Below are 19207 nucleotides of genomic sequence, written 5' to 3'. Positions count from 1 at the left end.
TCCTCACGGCTATGGCAAGTCTCTTGCACCTGGTTGTATTTTATTTGGGGTGGTTACTAAGAACGGTAGCCACGTGGAGAGTTGACTGAGTGCTTTCCGAGTGCTTGAGGGCACTTGCCGGCTGTTCCTGCCCAGTGTCTTGGGGGTTTTCCTGGCATCCTCGTCGGGGGTGCCCTTGCTGCTGCCCCCCTTACAGATGGGCCGAGCAGGGCTTGCTCCTAGGAGCCCCTGACCAAGTTAAGGGGGAGACCGGGCACGAGGTCAGGACTGGGGAGGGGCCGTGACATGGCCCCATCACAAAAATATACGTAACGCGTGATTTTCGTCCTTCCCGAAGATGTTTCTGGCACTCGGATCCCCCGACGTGGTGGGTCGGATCGTCTGTCGAGCGCAGCTGGGCGGCTGGGTGCTCTGCACACAACTTACCTGAAGCTGCTGTGCGTGGGTGCGTCTCTGGGTGTGGGGACGTGGGCCCAGCCTCCCGTTTCATCCTCTTGATGTCACAGCGGAAGTAGGAGGACCCGCGCGGGTGGACGCTGGGGACGCAGGGAGGAAGGGCACTGTTGCCGCCGCTGGGATTCTCAGGAGGGGCAGCGGAGACGAGGGTCCTGGACGGGACACCCCTGGCGAGGGGCATTGCCCTTCCAGCAGGGAGCCAGCGTTTGGTGTTTAAAAGAGCCATGCGTGTGCCTCAGAGCTCCTGGGATAGTCTGGGGCGTTCGTTTTCACATGTAAACTAGATGCGTCGTGTGCAGTGAGTAGACTGGTGGCGAGGCCCGGCACCCCGGAGAGGTGGGTTGTAAATGCTGCCTGATCCTGAGCCCCCTGAGCTGTCTTTCTCTCTTTTTTTTTTTTTGGCCGCGCTGCATGGCATGTGGGATCTTAGTTCCCTGACCAAGGATTGAACCCGCGCCCCCTGCTTTGGAAACGCGGAGTCTTAACCACGGGACCACCAGGGAAGTGTCCCCCGCGAGCTGTCTTGGTTGACCAGCGGGTGCCAGGTTGAGGGGACTGGCCCAGGTGCCCCCCCCGCAAGGCAGGTTGGGGTCCCCACTGACGCCTGGATCCCAGGCCTGGCTCCTCCTCTGAGGGGGGTGTGGATGTAAAGATAGGGCACGGCTGGAGGAGGGGACCGGGGGAGGAGTCAGGGTGGGGGGCTCGAGGTCATTTCAGGTGAAGGAAGAGTGGCCGAGGGCCTCAGATAGTAAGGTGGCGGGCCCGGTGCAGCGGGCCCAGGCTCGGGAGTGAACGTCCCCTGACATGGGAGTTAGGGGTTGAGCGCTGTGTCGGGGAGCGTCCCCCAGGCCCAGGCTCCTGGGTGGGGGGGGGTGGGCTTTGGGGGGCTGCCTGGGGCCTGCAGGGGAGGGGCTGTGAGGACCGCGCCTCCAGCAGTTTGAGGGGAGACGATGGTAGAAATGACAGAGCGAGGACATGGGTTCCAAAGGAGGAGAAACCCAAGGTGTGGGCTGCCACGGTCGGTGAGGGCCCGGCATGCGTGGGGACAGGGAAGGAGGGACCGTAGATGTGTCGAGAGCAAGTGCATCGTCTGATTTGCCTGAGATGCTGGTGCTTGAATGGGGCCCTCCCCTTCAGACCTGAGGCCCCTCCTCCCTGGATGGGGCAGGACAAGCAGCGTCTTCTCAGGCCAGCGTGCCCGCCAGGCCTGACACCAGCATTTGCTCTACTGTCCCCCGAACCCCCATCACCCTGTTCCCGGGAAGGGAGCCCCTGTCCTGAGTCACAGGTTCCGGGTTCAGCTTTTGCTGCCCCAAAAGGAAACCACTTCAAAGTCCCCCCCCACCGGCAGGCACTGCCTGCCCCTGGTGAGGCCTGGGAGGGGGCAGGAGGGCAGCCTTTGTGTCAAACCGGCCGGACGGCAAACAGTGCCCAGTGGATGTGGCCGCAGCCGGCCTACTGCGGCGTCACGGGCTGTGCCAGCCAGGCCTGGCAGGGCGTTGGTGGTAGGAGACGGAGATGCCCCCCCAACTTAGACCACGGTGCGTGTGGAGTGGGGTGACCAAGACGCTGGCGTGTGGTGCTGGTCCCTCCTGGCACCACTGCATCTCCAACTGCTGGTGGCCCTGCCTCACTGCGTTGTGCCCAAGGCTGCAGGTGTATAACGGGTCAGAAACTGGCCTCTTTCCACGTGGACCCTCCGAGCCAGGACCGTAGTCCTCTGGACCCTCTGCCCACCGTTGGAGGGGCTCAGGCTCAGTCGGTCTGGGCCTGCCACTTGCTGCCCGAGTGACCTCGGCCGGGCCTGCTGGTCAACTTCCTTGTGCGTTGGTGTCCTCATCTGTGCAGGACCAGCAGAGGTGTCCCTCGCGGGCTGTGACGAGGGCTGGAGGGGCGGCACTGCGGAAGGCGTCGGTGCGGAGCCGCTGCGGGCAGTGGTGGGGCACCGTCCGGGTCAGCGAGGTCTACACCATGGACGTTTCCCCCGCGTCCACCCCCCACTGCCCTATGCCAAGGGTCCAAGAGGCGCCAGCGTCAGAGGACCTTCCCCTGCCCCCCTGGCCTTGTCTCCTCCAACCCACATTCCCATCTGTCCGGGGTGGAGTAGCGTCCCCCCAAGTTCACGGCCCCCTGGAACCTCAGCATAGGTGTATTTGGAGGTTGGATCTGAGCAGATGTGATCAAGCTAAGCATTGACACCTCCTGGATTCAGGTGGATCCTGATCCAGCGACGGGTGACCTTTTCAGAAGGGAATCCGGACACAGACTCACGTGGGGAGAGGCCACGTGACGATGAGGCAGAGACGGGAGTGAGGCATCTGCCAGCTGGGGGTACCAAGGACTGCCAGCAGCCACTGGACGCTGCGACAGAGCCACGGGACGGATTCTCCCTCCGAGCCCCCATGTGGAGCCAACCCTGCTGACCCTTGATCTTGGACTCCTGGCCTCCAGGCTGTGAGGGGATCAGTTATGTGAGCCTCAGGCTGTGGTGCAGCCCTGGGACTGACACGGCCTCCCGCCACCGACTGGCCAGGCCTTGCTGCTTTTAAAAGCATTTTGTGCTGGGAAGATGGTTGCACGCCACTGTGTGACAAGGTCCGTTCCTCCGTGGACCCTGCCCTCCCCGCTGCCTCCTGGGGTCCTCCTGTCCTGCCTCTTGCAAACTCGGCTCTGTCCCCTGACCCCTTGTGGGCCACCGGCTCCTTGGGCACTGAGACCCCCAGGGCTGAGCGGGCCACAGGGATGAGATTGTGGACGACGGCTGTCCTCTGACCAGAGCTGGATGCGTGGACAGGCCCCACCCTCCGTGAAGACCTGCGAAGCCCCCCTCGCCTGCACCGTCGGGGGTTTTGCAGGAAGCAGCTGCCGGTGGGCACCCCACAGCCCTGCCCTGCCATCTGTTCTGTCTCTTTCCCTCTGTGACTTAGGGACAATAAGGGGACTCACCTTTCCTAGGGAAAGCCATGGAAACTGTGCTGGCCCGGTTTGGAGGCGTTGGTTCCGGCGCTGTTGTTTCCAGCCACGGACGAAGTGCCTACAGCACAGGTTGGGGGGAGCCCTGGGTGAGCTCCATGTTTCCCAAAATGAAAACAGCCTTCTAAGTGATAAACCTAATGGACGCTCGGGCAGGAGAATAAAACGATACAAGAAAGTTTAGGGGAAAAAGCGAAAATCACCTAAATGTCAGCAACATTCCTGACCAGTACTTCTCCAAACGGTCAGGGTCATCAGAAACAAGGAAAGTCTGAGAAAGTCCGTCACAGCCGGAGGAGCAAGGAGACAGGACGACTCATGTCCTGTGGGGTCCTGGGACAGAGAAAGGACAGTAGGTGAAACCAAGGAAATATGAGTGGTGTATGGACTTCAGTTAATAATGTGTCTGTATTGCTTCATTCATTCTAACAAATACCCCACACTGACGTCACAATAGTATTAATTGCAGGGGAACCTGGGTGCTGGGTATACGGGACCTCCCTGCACTGTCTTCGCAGTTTTTCTGTTCATCTAAAACTGCTCCAAAATAAAAAGTTTATTTAAAAGCAAAGTCAGCGACCCACATAGAATCACCGTCAGCACTGAAGTTTTTGCTGTCCCTGCTGACGGCTCCCTGGATTTGTGTGCAAACATATTTCTTTGTTTCGTGTGAAAAGTGACTTACTTTTCCCTTTTAACATCATGTTGTCTGGATCTGCCCTGACACCGGTGGAGGCGAGTGTCACCTAGTGGGTTTCGCTGAGCCGAGCTACAGGGTGAGAACAGCCGTCCTTTATTTCAGTGGCTCCCTGTTGATGGGCAGTCACATTTGTGCTCGTGGCGACTCAGAAATCCAACCCAGATGAGTTAAGCACAGAGCGTATTCATTGTCTCCAGGACCTGGTAGGCCAGGACGGTCCATGGTCTTGAAAGAAATTAATTGTAAAATTAACAGTAAGGTGCGTATTTTATTTTCCAGCATATTTGACGTGAGTTAATATTTAATACTATTTTCTGGTCATTACGTGGCTCCTTGTTCCTGGGCATTCCTCCGTGCCGTGCCTTCCTGGGCTCCCTGCCCATCCCCGGGGAGGGAGAGGGCAGAATAGCCTGGAGCATGCCCAGGCGGCCTGAACTTTGAGCTTAAAATCAGCACGACCCTCGAATCTTGGACCCGAGCAAATTTGTGTGTGGTTTAAGATTAAAAGGATGTTTCATAACAACTGCCACGAGGAAACAGACAGTATCCTATATCCTATATTATTGTAATGGGCCTTTGCAAAAAAAAGGAGAAAGGAAACACCCACAGAAAAATAGCTTAGATGGAAAAATGGAGTCTCTGATGCTGTTTGTGCCAATGTCAATCTTGGGGTTAAAGAGATGCCACTGGAAGAGGGACTCTGCCCTCCCTCCCTCCCTTCCCTGAATGTTTATCCAGGAGCTTCTGAGTGCCAGGGACTGTTCTAGAAGTGACGGGCACAGCAGGAACAAGACCTACAAGTTCTTGGTCCTCCTGGGTTCACTGCGGGGAGAGACAGATATGAACAAATAAAAGCAGCTTGCGGCCGCTCCTGTGAGGGAGTTAAAGTGAGGATGTGGCAGAGCATGGGGGATGCAGAGGGCCCCTCTGATGAGGGACGTGCAGCTGACACCCGGGTGGCCCCAGGAGCAGCTACCGGTGACAAGGAGGACGGTGTTCCAGGCGGAAGATGAAGTGTGCAAAGGCCCTGAGCCAGGGAGGTGTCTCTAAGACAAGGGAGGGTGACGGGGACGGACCACATAGGACCATAAGATGGGGTAGGCAGTATGGGTTTTATCCTGGGTGCCATTGGGGGCCCCAAGGGAGTGGTGTGATGTTTTAGGATAAGTTCTGTGGCCACAGTGTTTTAGGACGTTTTAGGACATCCCAATGTCTTAGGACGACTGCTGTGACCACAGTGTGAATAAATGTGCCCTGTTGCCTGGGTGTAGCCGGCGTGTGGGGGAGGGGAGGAGGGTGGTGCCATCTCTGAGGCTTCCTGCCGTATGGGCTGTGCCATCTTTTGCCTTAATTTCTTTTCCTCATTACTTATTCTAGCCACTGGCCCTTTGTTTTGTTTTGAATTTTATTTTATTTATTTATACAACAGGTTCTTATTAGTTATTATTAGATACATATTGGTGTATACATGTCAATCCCAATCTCCCAGTTCATCCCACCACCCCCCATCTACCCCCCCCACCCCCGCTTTCCCCCCTTGGTGTCCATACGTTTGTTCTCTACATCTATGTCTCTATCTCTGCCCTGCAAACAGCTTCCTCTGTACCATTTTTCTAGATTCCACGTATATGCGTTAATATACAATATTTGTTTTTCTCTTTCTGACTTACTTCACTCTGTATGACAGTCTCTAGGTCCATCCACGTCTCTACAGATGACCCAGTTTCATTCCCTTTCATGGCTGAGTAACGGCCCTTTGTATATGATCAGCAGATCCGGTCCCAGCGTCCACCTTCAGCTCCGCGGAAGCCGCACACAGAGCTGAGCCCTTACCTCGCCGGCCTTTGGGTTTTACACCAGCCTTTGGGGTGCCCCTCCCCACAATGAGGTCATACAAATGTTATTTCCTCTTTCAGATTTGGTCCTTCCAGGGAATTCCCTGGTGGTCCAGTGGTTAGGACTCCGTGCTTTCACTGCCGGGGGCCTGGGTTCAATCCCTGGTCGGGGAGCTAAGATCCTGCAAGCCGTGCCGCATAAAAAAAAAAAAAAAAAAAAAAAAAAAAAAAAAAAACGGCCTTGCCAGGTTATCGTGAGGACCAGATGGAGTGCTCGGTGCCTGAGCTACTAGGCGATGGTCGTCATTACTGGGGGGAAGCCAGGGCCCCCCTCCACCAAGCATGTGTTCGTGGGTGTGAAACTTGATTTCCCAGGGTCTCAGTTTTTGTCACCTGTCAAATGGGGTGATGCTGGTTCTCTCAGAATCTCTCGGAATCTCAGGTTTGCCCCTGAATGTGTTGTGACTTGTGGAGCAGTTACGTTTCTCTGTTGTCTGGACAAGTTTTGTGACGCACGGTGTCCCCCGCCAAAAGGGGCTTGTGGCTCCTGAGTGTCTGAGGCAAACAGTCCCAGGCGCAGAAGCTTCTGTGCTTCCGCTCCCCGTCGTCCTAAGGGCTCCCTGCAACCTTGTGCCTTGGTGGGGACTATGCTGGGTCCAGAGTGACAAGATGGCCTCCAAGTTTTGTCACCTGACTGCATCCTCTCAGGGGTCCTAAGGCTTTCCTGCAGCTTCCCGGAAATAAGCCGGAAATAAGCCTGCCTTTCGGGTGGGCACCGCCAGGCTTCAGCTTCGAGAGGGGTGGGACCCACCGGGGGCTCACAGACTTGCCCAGATGCCTCATGGAAACTGGGGTGGGTGTGCTCGAGGGGGGATCCATCAGGGCTGCAGGGACACGGACCTGAGCTGAGCCAGAAGGATGTGAACTTTGCCAGGTTTTTCTCGGGTCCCAGAGCACGTTTGGGGGGTGGGCACTGGGAGGCAGGTGCAGGCCCTCTGCGCAGCGTGGCTGCATCTATCAGCTGCCCTGGAGGTGATGATGCCACCCCGTGGCCATCGTGAGCAGAGCCCCTGTGGCGGCCCCTGGTCAGTTCCTCTGGTTCTGGGCGCGGAACCTATGGTGTGCTCAACCTGATAACCCAAATACCCCACCCTTTCCAGTCCCCAAGTGCTAAGTGCCTCGTTTCATGAGCGGGTCACCTGTGTTGGCTGAGATGCACCATCCTCTTGTGCGTCTTTCTGAAGCAGCACGTGCTGTCCTCTCCTGTGTGCTGGGCGCCTGGAGATGAGTAGGTCACAGCTAAGAGCAGAGAAGCCGCCAGCATTGCACAAGACAAGGCCGTACCTGGGCTGGACCGCGCTGGACACCGTGGGGTCTGAGCTGGGCTGGGGGATGGGCAGGGTCACCTAGTGGCTGGAACAGGTGCAGAGGAGGTAAAACAGGGGCTCTGCGTCCCCACGTGTCTGGAGCAAAGCGTGTGAGGCTGGGGGGCTGGATCGTGGTGGTTGTTGAGACGCCCTGATGAGCAGTTGGGGGGTTCCACTGGGGGCTTCTGAGCTTGACGGGCATGATGGGAGCTGAGTGTGGAAGGAGGGGAAGGGGGTGTGGGACGTGAGGTCACGGTGATGGTCGTGGGAGGGGCGGGGCAGGGCATGGGGCTCGGGGGTGTTGTTCCCGGTCGGGCCGGGGTGGGGACCGGGCAGGCAGGCCTCCGAGTGACACCCCCTTGTGTCTCGCAGACGGCATCCACAGCGTGGCGGCGCTCTGCACCCTGCGGGTCACCGTCATCACGGACGACATGCTGACCAACAGCATCACCGTCCGCCTGGAGAACATGTCGCAGGAGAAGTTCCTGTCCCCACTGCTGTCCCGCTTCGTGGAAGGGGTGGCCACGGTGCTGTCCACCACCAAGGACGCCGTCTTCGTCTTCAACATCCAGAACGACACGGACGTCAGCTCCAACATCCTGAACGTGACCTTCTCGGCCTTGCTCCCCGGAGGCGTCCGGGACAAGTTCTTCCCATCGGAGGACCTACAGGAGCAGATCTACCTGAACCGGACGCTGCTGACGGCCGTGTCCACCCAGCGCGTCCTGCCCTTCGACGACAACATCTGTCTGCGGGAGCCGTGCGAGAACTACATGAAGTGCGTGTCGGTGCTCAAGTTCGACAGCTCGGCCCCCTTCATCAGCTCCCCAACCGTGCTCTTCCGGCCCATCCATCCCGTCAACGGGCTGCGCTGCCGCTGCCCACCCGGCTTCACCGGCGACTATTGCGAGACCGAGATTGACCTGTGCTACTCCAGCCCCTGCGGTGCCCACGGCCGGTGTCGCAGCCGGGAGGGCGGCTACACCTGCGAGTGTCAGGAGGACTTCACAGGTAGGTGTCACCCTTCGTCGCGGGTCCCCGGGTGGCACAGGCGGTGGGGAGGCCCCGGGTCACCTCTGCTTCACACGAGGCTCCCAGTCCACAGGTCGGAGGGTGTCGGGTGGTTTCCTCTGTCCACTTCCCTCCTCGGGGACAGGGTCAAAGGATGGACCGTGGGCCTGGGCGTTGGCTCTGCTTGCTGAGCACAGCCCCGAGGTCTCTACTGATCCCGTGCCACTTAAGCCACCCTCTTTATAAGGACAGTAGGAGGAGGATGATAGTGCCAGAGCCACCTAAAAAATCTGCGTGTCTGTAATGACATGTGCTTTTTATAAGTGGCTTCAAATTTAAAGCAGTTCATTCCGGACTTTGAGTTTAATTGGTTACTGGAAAACAGTGTAATAACTAGGATAGAAATTGTGAGCCACTGATCACTTGGGTCTGGAAAGACCGTTGGTTTTTTCATGCCTCATTGTCACTGTAGAAATTACTCATCTTCTCTGCCTTGAAGATACACTTCCCTCGAGACGTCCTGATTTGTCACAAAGATGAATTGCTCTAAAGGCAGCCAATGGTTGTTTTTAAAAATAAAAACCCGCCGAGAGCAGTACAGAAACATATGCTCTTGCTTTGGTCTTCGATGGCCTGTTACATAGAAGGACGGCTCACTTGACGAACAAGTGTACTGTGGCAGATGGTGACCGTCTGTCTTTTTGGAAAGTTCTCTGAGGTTGGGTGGGACCTGATTCATCCCAGAGGTGGTTTTGAGAGTCTTCCGCGGACTGTGTCCTCGGTTGACGTGTTTGGTGTAGACAGTGGAGAAATGGTTTCTGTGCGTGTGGGACGCAGCGCAACTGATGGAGCTTAGGACGGGGCTTACAGTATTAACAGGTATTCATCGAGCAGGAAGGGAGTAAGCCTGGGGTGGGAGCACGGAGAGAGGAAGGCGGCTGTGTGGTGCTTTGCATTTGAAGAGGAGGAGCCCCAGCCAGAAGAGGGGGCGTTGGGCAGCCTGGGGAGATGGGTGTGCGCCCCGGCTTGCCGCGTCTGAGCACCAGCCTGGTTATAATCTGCTGGCACCGCTGCAGCGAGAAAGGCTTGATCGCCTGCCTGTGTCTCCCCTCCCCTCGCCCGTCTGTGTCTGTCTGCCTGTCCATCCGTCCTGTCTGGCTCTGGAGATCTCTTCCCCGCGGTCTCTCAAGTGTTAACCCTAAATTCCTGGCTACGCTGGAGCTTGGTGGTGAGCGGGGAAGGAAGGCAAAGGAGACTCCAGCCCCCAAGCCCACGCCTGAGTTGTCAGGGGGCTCTGGTTGTGCCGAGGAGCCATGCCACGCAGGTGGAGGTCCTCCCCACCTCCCCTTCCCTCTGCACGGCGTTGAGGCGGCATCTCGGCCTCTTCTGAAGTGCCTGACCGGGTGTGCCAGCCGCGGCACAGTGGAGGGGCCGGTGTCCCTGTCCCCCCCTTCTTGCCACGTGGCCTGGATGGGGAGTGCTTCTGCGGGTGACTCCTGCTTCAAGTGGGGAAGCCGTAGCCCCGGGAGAGAGCCTGGTGCCCTCCAGGGAGTCAGCCAGTGAGCAGTCATTCACTCGCTCCACGAGCATAAGTTGAGTGCCTGCTGTATGCCCGGCCAGTGTATGCAGCAGACCTACCCCTGCCCAATCAGGTGGGCCACCCAAGGTGACCGGCCCTCTCCCTGGTGGAGACATGTAGTGGTGGGGACCTGCTGGGGGACACCCCTAAGCACCCCCAGAATCTGGTGATTTCATCTTGAAGATGGGTCTGAAGGGTGGGGTCTGCCTCGGTCGAGGACACCAGCTTGTCTCATGGCTGCAGCAGCAGTCCTGGCTTCCAGAAGTCCCGGATGTGAGCTTGGGGCCATGTCTGGGCAGGATAAGTAGAGACCGCTAGGGACCCGCGGACCCTGGATCCCGTCCAAAGAGGCCTCAACCCATTGGGTGGAAAGGACTTCCAGAGTTCTCAAATTTTGTTTTCATCACCAGAGTCATTTCTAGAGAAATTATGCCTGGGAATGACCCACTGTGTCATCACCACTGAAATGTCTTGATTGGCAGGGGACTAATTTGAATGTCTTTGGTACTAAATTATCATATGTATTTCCCTCCGAGATAAGACTCATTCAGACTGATTATTTTTACTCGGTCCCCCTTCCTCTCTTTCTTCCTTTCTTCCTTTGAAGCCCTGCTCTCTTGGTGCAGGTAATTGAGCCCATTTATTCGCGGTGAAAGCCGTGCTGTCGTCGCCAGGGTTTTATTACTTGCTCCCTGGTAAGCCGAGCTCGGGCCTGGCAGGCGGGAAGCTGGAAGGGGCCCAAGGCCGCCAGAGGACCCTGGCTTCCTGTGTTGCCAGACGGGAGACGAGCTGGGTGAAGGAAGGTATCAGTTAATTTCAGGAAAAGCTCATGAATTTGATGCTGGAAAAATACCCCGACAGCTCCCCTGTGTTTCTTCAGTCCCCTTTGGCCTCAGGGAAGAGGACTCCCCGTCCTTGTAGGGAGAAGGCATCTCCCCTTCTCAGGGCTCTGCATGGGGGCCTGGCGGGGGTCTGCAGGGGACCCCACTCTGAAGGGAACGGGGACAGAAGGACTGGAGGCATCGAGGCGCAGCTCAGCAACTGTCATGTGTGACAAGCATGCGCGCCGGGTTCCTTGGTTCCGGCCCCTCTGTCTTCCAGCCTGTGAACAGCGTAGCTTTGGTTTTGGCTTTGCTTTTGGTTAAGCTCCCCAAGGACGTAGCCCGTTCCTCCCATCTCCCCACCCCCGCACCTGCCGTCCCTCTGTCCTTGCCTCCCTCAGGACCCCCAGCCCAGCGCTGTCCCTGCTGTCGGAAGGTTCTGGAAGTTTTCCCAACTTCCTTGGACAGTGACCGTCGATCTTCTCGGAAGCTTCCTCGGTGCCTTGTTTATGCGTTGGTTGCTCTGCTCTCATTTTGGGTGTGATCCACTTATTTCCAGGACCCTCAGGACAGCAGTGACCTGCAGATAGCACTTATTGGGCACTTAACGTGCTGTACTGTTCCAGATGATTCTACACTGCTACCCCAACCCTCCTGGCAGCTGTACGTCCCCATTTTATAAATGGAGAGACTGTGGTACGGGGCATTAAAGTTTCTAGCCCAGAGGTTCTCAGCGGGGGTGATTCTGCCCCCGGGGGACACACGACAGTATCCAAAGATGGTTTGGGTTGTCTCAGCTGGGGGTGGGGTGCTCGTGGCGGGAGGCCAGGGGTGCTGCCTTGCGTCCTCCAAGGGTACAGGACGCCCCCCACGGAGAATGGTCCTCGTGTCTGCGGTGGAGGTGGAGGAGCCCTGCTCCAGACCCGGGCGGGGGGTGAGTCGGGATTCGAACCCGGTGCTCTGGCTTCTGAGCTCAGGCTTGTCCGCCCTGTGGATTCCTCGAGGGCGGAATGGCCTGGTTTGCCTGTTTATTACTGGGTCCTTTCTCTTGCTCCCTTGACTTCACGGCATCTGTTAAGAAGCGCCTTCCGCGTGCAGGGTTCCGAGTGAAGTGTGGTGGGTAAGGAGCAACGTCGCTGAGCAGTGGCCCCAGGGAGGGGGTTTCACTCGCGGTCACCCCGTTACCCGAGGGGGTGGCAGGAAACTCCTCCCACCCGGGAGGACACTGGACCAAACCCATCCAGGGCAAGCCTCAGGGTGGGATTCTGCGTCCGGGTCCTGTGGCCTCTTGATGCGTCGTCTCCCTAATTAAACAGTCTGATCACTCCTCGCTGACGTGGTGGAGAGCACGTGTCCACCCAGGCTCTGCTCCAGGTCCTTTCCCCGTGCCTGTCACGACCCCATGAGGTAGGGACAGTTGTCACCCATTTCAGGGACACCAAGATGCAGAGCCGGGTGGGGGGCCCCGGGGATTTCCTTCCAGAGCCTCAGGGGCCGGCCCCGCCCCACCCCACTGCCCCTTGCTGGCCTTCCAGAAACATGCCCGGTTCCTCTCCCCGGGGCCCTGCCCCTCGAGTGCGCTTTCCCTTGTCTTCCCGAATGTCACCTCCGTGTCCCCGTTCCTCTGCCCGCCCCTCCCCCACGGTAGAGGTCGGAGGCTGGAGTCCAGATCTGCTCGGTGCTGTCTGCCCCCTCCCCTCTGCGTCCAGCATCTTTGTCCATCAGCACAGTGCCGGGCACACAGTAGGCGTGTGATAAATACCCATGCGGGACGACGGGGTCAGGGGTTAAGTGGGCCATTCCTCCTCGCAGGCCTCAGAAGACGTCCTGGAGTTCTGGGATTCTGTGCTGTGCTCAGGGCGGAGCCTCTGCCGCCCCCGCGGCTGAGCTGGAGGGGACGGGGCTCCCCCTTCCGTCCGCTGTGTCCCTTCCTGTCCTGCTGGTGGGTGTGCCCACCAAGGGCCACTCGGGTCACTGCCCGGCCGTGTGCCCACGCGGCCCCGGCCCACGGCTGCCTTGGAATCCCTTCCCCTTCCTCACACACATCCTCCCAGGGTGAGAGCAGCGGGCAGTGCTTTATGTCACAGCCACGTCGGCCCAGGGGTGCATTCCTGAGAAGGCGGCAGCTTTGATGTCACCCGGGAAGGAGGGCTTTCAAGGACCTCTCGGTCATCTGCGTGTCGGGGGGGACAGAGGGGAGGGTCCCGTTTATTCCTGAGCCTCTGTGTTTAGACCCCAGGCCGCTTGTCTGGGTTCAACAGTCCTGCCTCTGTGCGTGAAGCACACAGCTGTCCCTGGGCTTTGGACATCCAGGCTTCTGGACCCTGTGTCGTCAAGGGTGTGCCCCAGCTGGATTTAGCCTGGTTTGGGGATCAGAGGGTCAGGGGCCACTTAGGAGAGTCTCAGTGACGCTGGGTTTGAGCTTTGTGCTAACAGCCCCAGGATGGGATGTCCCAGTTGGCCTGTGAGGGGGGCTTCTGGGACCCTGACTGTCCCCCGGGGTGACCTCAGCAGGGCTGGGGGCCCTGACTGTCCCCAGGGCCAGGATATTTTGTGTAGGTTCAAGGCCAAGAGAAACTTTTAATGTAAAAATCGAATCATCTTTTCTGTCCATGGGGAAAAATTTAAATCAATTCTGGCACTTCTCCGATTCTTACTCCAGCTCTGAGTTTTATCTTGAATTCTCTCATCAGAGTAATAGTATCTCCATCCTCCTGGGGTACACTGACCCTGCACCCCCATATTAGACTAAAAATGCTTCGTGCGTCTGAGCCGTGCCGTCCTCCTGTGGGGTGACATTCACATAACACAAGAGAAATAAGTTTGCTGCACTTACTGCAATTTACTGGATTAAAGCTCCACTTGGAAGAGTTCATCGTCAAGTTGAATTTAGTCCTTAAACCGGAGAGTTAATTGTCATTCAAAATGAAAATCGTTACCTGGCCTATAATTAAAATCTCAAATAAATCAGAAACAGAATCCTTTCTTAGGAAAATGTACTTTTCAGATACTCAGGATTACTCCAAGTTTCTCTCTCTTTAGCACCTCTCCAGTCTTTGACGTTGGGTTCTTTCTACTGGTTCCAGGTTGGGGATATCCAGCATTTCTCTAGTACATTATTGTAAAGCTAGGGCATTATTGCACTTCAGGAAGACTTTGTGTTCCATTAAAATCATATACAGAGAGATTGCGGTGGGGATAGATTTAGCCAGGGACCTCCTTTTCTCTTCCATGGAATTCTTTCCCCCAAAGCTGGGGTTTTGACAGACAGAATAATCATCCTCCTCGTCTGGCCAGGGTGTCCGAGCACAGCCAAACGGCCGCTGGGGACAGGGGCGGGGGTAACAGGGCTTCTGTTAGCTTCCTGGGGCTACTGTCACAAAGGACCACACACTGGCTGGCTTAAAATAACAGAAATTGGACTTCCCTGGTGGCGCAGGGGTTAAGAATCTGCCTGCCAATGCAGGGGACATGGGTTCGAGCCCTGGTCCGGGAAGATCCCACATGCCGCAGAGCAACTAAGCCCCTGCGCCACAACTACTGAGCCTGAGCTCTAGAGCCCACAAGCCACAGCTACTGAGCCTGTGTGCCACAACTATTGAAGCCTGCGCGCCTAGAGCCCGTGCTCCGCAACAAGAGAAGCCACCGCAATGAGAAGCCCGCGCACTGCAATGAAGAGTAGCCCCCGCTCTCCGCAACTAGAGAAAGCCCGCGCGCAGCAACGAAGACCCAACGCAGCCAAAAATAAAGTAAATTTATTAAAATAAAAAATAGCATAAATTTATTCTCTCACAGCTCTGGAGGCCTGAAGTCCGAAATCAAGGTGTCGGCGGGGACTTGCTCCCTGCAGAGGCCCTAGGGGAGAGTCCTTCCTGCCTCTTCTTAGCTTCTGGTTGTCCTGGGTGGTCCTTGGCTTGTAGCTGCATCTCTTTAGTCTCTGCCTCTGTCCTCATATGGCACCCCCTGCCCCCGGTGTGTTCTGTCTCTGTGTCCAAATTTCCCTCATTTTAAAAGGACACCAGTCACTGGACTAGGGCCCCCGCTAGTCCATTATAATCTCATTTTAACTTGATCACATCTGCAAGAACCTATTTCCAAGTGAGATTAATTCACAAGCACCAGGGGTTAGGACTTGAACATGATTTGGCTGCTGGGGACACAGTTCCACCGGCCTCAGGGCTTCTGGGGGTTGGTGGTGGTGGCCACTTCTTGTCGACCTGCTTGTCGAGCGTCCGCTGGGCCAGAGGACACAGAGGCTCTGGGTCAGAGGCTCTGACAGCCTTCTGTGATTTGTTTTCTTTTTAGAGATCTAAAAACAAGCGTTCCTCATGTTCACCCAGCCAGCTTCTAGGTGGGTCAGATGAGCTGGGCGCAGGGCGTGGGTCGGTGAGGAACACGGGTATATGCTGAAATGTCTGACCACGGTGAGCAGAGTGGCCTGAGGACATGCCACGTGCGGTTAGAACCTTCCTGGGTCGTCGTACCCGCTGTCCGAGGGGAGACGAGGCTCCGTGGCCAGTTCCTGCTGGGCGTCTCCCCATGCAGGCTGCGAGTATGCCGTGTGTGCGCATGTGGAGAGCAGCTGCTTCTGCAGAAAGAGCCAGAAGGCAGGCTCCATGAGAGCAAGGACTGGGCTTGCCTGCTCCCCCCTCAGCTCATGTCCTGCAGCTGCTGTGACAAAGTCCCACAGACGAGTGGCTTAAGCAGCACAGATTTATTCTCGCGGAGTTCCTTCTGGAGGCGCCGGGGGAGATTCTCTCCTTTTCCAGCTTCTAGAGGCTGCCTGCATCCCTTGGCTGGCGGCCCTTCCTCACCCCACGCCAGCCTCTGCCTCTGTCATCACAGCTTCTCTGCTGACCCCCGTCCCCCACGAGGACCCTGGCCATTACCCCGGGCCCCCAGGAATCCAGGGTAGCTTCCCTGTCTCAAGTCTCAAGATCCCTACCTGAACCACACCTGCCAAGTCCCTTCTGTGGTGTGAGGTCACATGGCCTCAGGCTCCAGGCAGTCGGATGTGGAAGGCTTCCGGGCTCCGTATTCTCCCACCGGCGCCCGGCACCCCCTTGACGCTCAGTCAGTGTTTGTGGAGGGATGCATACGCGAGGCCTTCGCCATCGGCACTGGGGTCCGTCCCCGCTGTTTCTCTGGAGGCACCACGTGGACCAAGGGCCACCGGGAGTTACTGGGAGTCCAGTTTGAGCCCTTGACCCGTGAGTGGCCACCCCCGACTTCCCCAGGGAGAGTGGTCTCCGCTCACGCTGTTGCCCATCGCCCCGTCCTGAGCCCTTTTCCTGATGTGGACAGACAGATGTCTCTTGTCGTGCTCCCAGTGCCTGCAGGGCTGGGGTAACGGGGTGAGACTTCTCTGCTGGGGTCGCCGGACGCAGCTGGAGGAGGGAGGGTGTGTTAACCAGGGCAACGCAGCTGTCCTGAGTCCAAGCGGCGAATGCAGAATGCGCGTTCTTCCCTCTGGACGTTCATCCGTCCCGGGAACCGTGCCTCCTCCTGGCACCAGGCAGGAAGGGGAATTGGAACCATCGGGGGCTGAGCTGCTGTTTTGCATGGATGATTAAGGTTTTAGTTAGCATTCCGGCTGAGTTTGGACACGTCGCCATTTCAGAGTTGGCACGGTTTCCCTACTAACTGATAAAGTGCTGGGGACGCCCCTTTCCGGCCTCACTGCCCACAGTTGCGAGTTTACTTTCCACCGACAGGTTCTTCCCGTGGTCAGCAGGGACCCTCAGCCCGGCCTCCAGGCTTCCATCTTCCCTGGGGTGCAGGGCGTCTCCCACCCCACCCACGCAAGCCCACCCTCTCCAGGAGACCTTCCCAGGCCCTCCCGTGCCCCGACCCTCAGAGGGCCCCATGTCATTAGAACTAAACCATAGTCCTGTGTCTGAGATACTATCCTGGAGCTGGTTCTTGGGACGTTGCAGGACAGATGCCCTGGCCCAGGGGTTTCCGGGTGACCTCTCCCAAAGCCGGGGCCTCCCTGGGTGAGGCGGTTTCCAGGCTGTGTACCGCCCCCACATCCTGTGGTCTCTGGAGAGAGGCCTGCAGAGGCCCACAAGGGCACAAGGAGGGCCCTGGACAGCCTCACCGTCGGGCCCCAGGACAGCGTGAACCTCCCTCCCACCAGGCCCCCAGCGGATGTTGGCTGGGGCCCAGGCTGCCCCGGGGCGGGACCCTCCACCGTTCTGGGACCCCAGATGTCTCCTGAGCTGCCACCAGCTGTATCCTTCTGAGCCCACATCCTTGGCCGGGAAGGACCCTGCCTTTGCTTTCAGGGGGTTGAGTAGCCAAGATGGGGTTCTGGGCGCTCAGGCCCTGGGGGTCAGCTCGGCGAACTGTCCCCTGGTCACCAGGTGCACCTTTGCCCCAGGCACCCCACGTGCAAGTGTCCGGCCCTCTGGGGGGCCTCCCCCACCGGCTTTGGCAGCCAAGATTTTGGGGTCCACCTGTGTGTGTTCAGTTGGTGCCTCCTGGGTCCTTAGCTGCTGCCCACCGTGGAAGAGAAAGCCCAGGTCTTTGTGGTGTCCTGGGGGACAGAGGGGGCTTTCTCTTCCATGGCTCCAGCTCCGCTGAGGCTTACGGAGTCGCTGAAAGGTGTTAGGGGCGCTGCTTTCTTGGGGGACCGTCCCCAGGAAGAGACTTCTGCTGAGTCTGGCCAGTTTCTGGGGTGTGTTTAGGATTTGTAGTGGTTTCCTGTGACTGCCGGAATAAAAGACCGTAGGCTGGGTGGCTCAACACAGCAGAAATTCATTCTCTCACGGTTCCAGAGGCCAGAATTCTGAAATCAAGGTGTGGGCGGGGCCACGCTCCCTCTGAAGGCTTTGGGGACACCGGGGGGGGGGGGGGTCCTTTTGTCTCTTCCAGCCGTGGTGGCCTCAGGCTCCCTGGGCTCGTGCCTCCATCCTCACATGGTCTGTAAACTCCAGCTGTTCCTCTTTCATAAGGATTCGCGTGATTGCAGAGGGCCCACCCGGGTAACAAGGAGGGTCTCAGTTCAAGATCCTTAATTTAATCATGTCTTTTGCCACGTGACGTGATAGTCACTCTTTTGCCACATGGGGTGATAGTCACAGGTTCCGGGAATTAGGATGTGGACATATCTTTTAGGAGCCACCGTTTAGCTGACTTCAGGGTTGGTTATTTTCTGTTCCCCCCACCCCCCAATGGACGTGAGGAGAGGGGGGTAGGGAGAGCACCCCCTTTCTGACAGGAGGGGGTCCCCAAGTATGGCTGCGGGCTGGGCTGGGCTGGGCTGGGCCGGGCCGTGTACCTGCACCAGGAGTTTGGAAAGCACTGTGATTTTTCAGGTTCGCCGGGTTTCAACCTCTCAGGTGTGTAGGTAACTCTTGACTTACAGCCAGGAGCTGTGGAGAAGCTGGAATCATTTTTTTTGGTGCTGGAATGCATTTTTAATTTATATTTTAGAAAAATGGGTGTGTCGGGGTTCTGGGAATTTGCTTCAAAGACAGTAGTGAAGTCACCCCGAAGCCCCAGCCTGGGGCAGGCCTGCCATGGTCTGGGCTTCCGGCCTCCCCTCCCCGTGGTGTGGGCAGGTGTCTGGCCTCTGAGAGGCCCTTCCTGGCAGCCTTGCCCCGTAGGGGACGGGGCTCCAGGGCCGGGCCAAGAGGTGAGGCAGTCCAGCAACCTTGAAACTCAGAGGCAGACGGGGAGAGGCTTGAAGGGAGCTGGGGGTGGGGAGCGGGCCAGTGGGGGGCTTGGGTGGACAGATGGGGCCTCCAGGCTCAAGAAGCCAGTTCAGAGCAGGGGGTCATGTGACAGCCCACACACCAGGTGGTCAGCTCAAGAGCTTCACAGAATTAGCCGATCTCACCTTGAGCCCGGCCTCCTAGGGGCTAGGCCAGCCCCGGGGCCAGAAACAGAAATCCTGCCTTCAGGGAGGGTTTCCAGCCGGGGAAACTGAGTCAGTGGTCGGGAGCCTGCTCGGGGCACCTCTGCGGGGGGTTAGGTGGGAGGGTGTGCCTAGGCCGTGGGTGGGTGGATGGAAGGGTGGATGGACCGACTTTTTCAGTGTTGAACCTTTTCAGAGACCCTGTCCTTGTCTCTGTGCTCCTTCTGAAGCTTCCAACACAAGCTGTGCCGGTGGATCACTGCCTCCGGAGAGTCTAGTTTTTCTAGTTCAAAGCCCTGAGCTGTCGCTTAGGACCAGAAGGCAATTGTCTCTTTATTTATTGAAAAACTGAAGTCATAAAAAACCTCTACACTCCCTTCTCTTCCTGGGGCCCGGCCCTGGCCCTCCTCCAGGGCCGAGGGGTTCGGCCTGGCTGCGGTCCCCCTCCTGCTGGCCCCCAGCTCCTCGTCTCCCTCCTCCTCATCCCCCAGCAGCCCCGGCATCTTCTGAAGCGCCTCTTGGCAGGAACCAGGTTCACATCGTCATCTCCTGCGTCCCGCCCTGCCCCTCCTCCCCCAGACCTGCCGTGACTGTCACACAGACG

At 57.8% G+C, this 19207-nt stretch overlaps 1 protein-coding gene across 8 annotated transcripts in view; it reads left to right on the top strand.

Moving 5' to 3' along the window:
* CELSR1 (cadherin EGF LAG seven-pass G-type receptor 1) overlaps nucleotides 1-19207 on the top strand; it is a 149315-nt gene that overhangs the window by 47051 nt on the left and 83057 nt on the right. For all 8 annotated transcript variants that reach the window (XM_036864896.1, XM_036864897.1, XM_036864900.1 and 5 more), the window contains exon 2: nucleotides 7704-8342. In XM_036864896.1, the coding sequence (XP_036720791.1) occupies nucleotides 7704-8342 (639 nt within the window). The remainder of the gene's footprint in view (nucleotides 1-7703; nucleotides 8343-19207) is intronic.

This window comes from Balaenoptera musculus, chromosome 10, assembly GCF_009873245.2.
Source record: "Balaenoptera musculus isolate JJ_BM4_2016_0621 chromosome 10, mBalMus1.pri.v3, whole genome shotgun sequence".
Taxonomy (NCBI): Eukaryota; Metazoa; Chordata; class Mammalia; order Artiodactyla; family Balaenopteridae; genus Balaenoptera; species Balaenoptera musculus.
The sequence above is the reverse complement of the archived record's forward strand: the minus strand, read 5'-3'. Positions and strand labels throughout refer to the sequence as shown.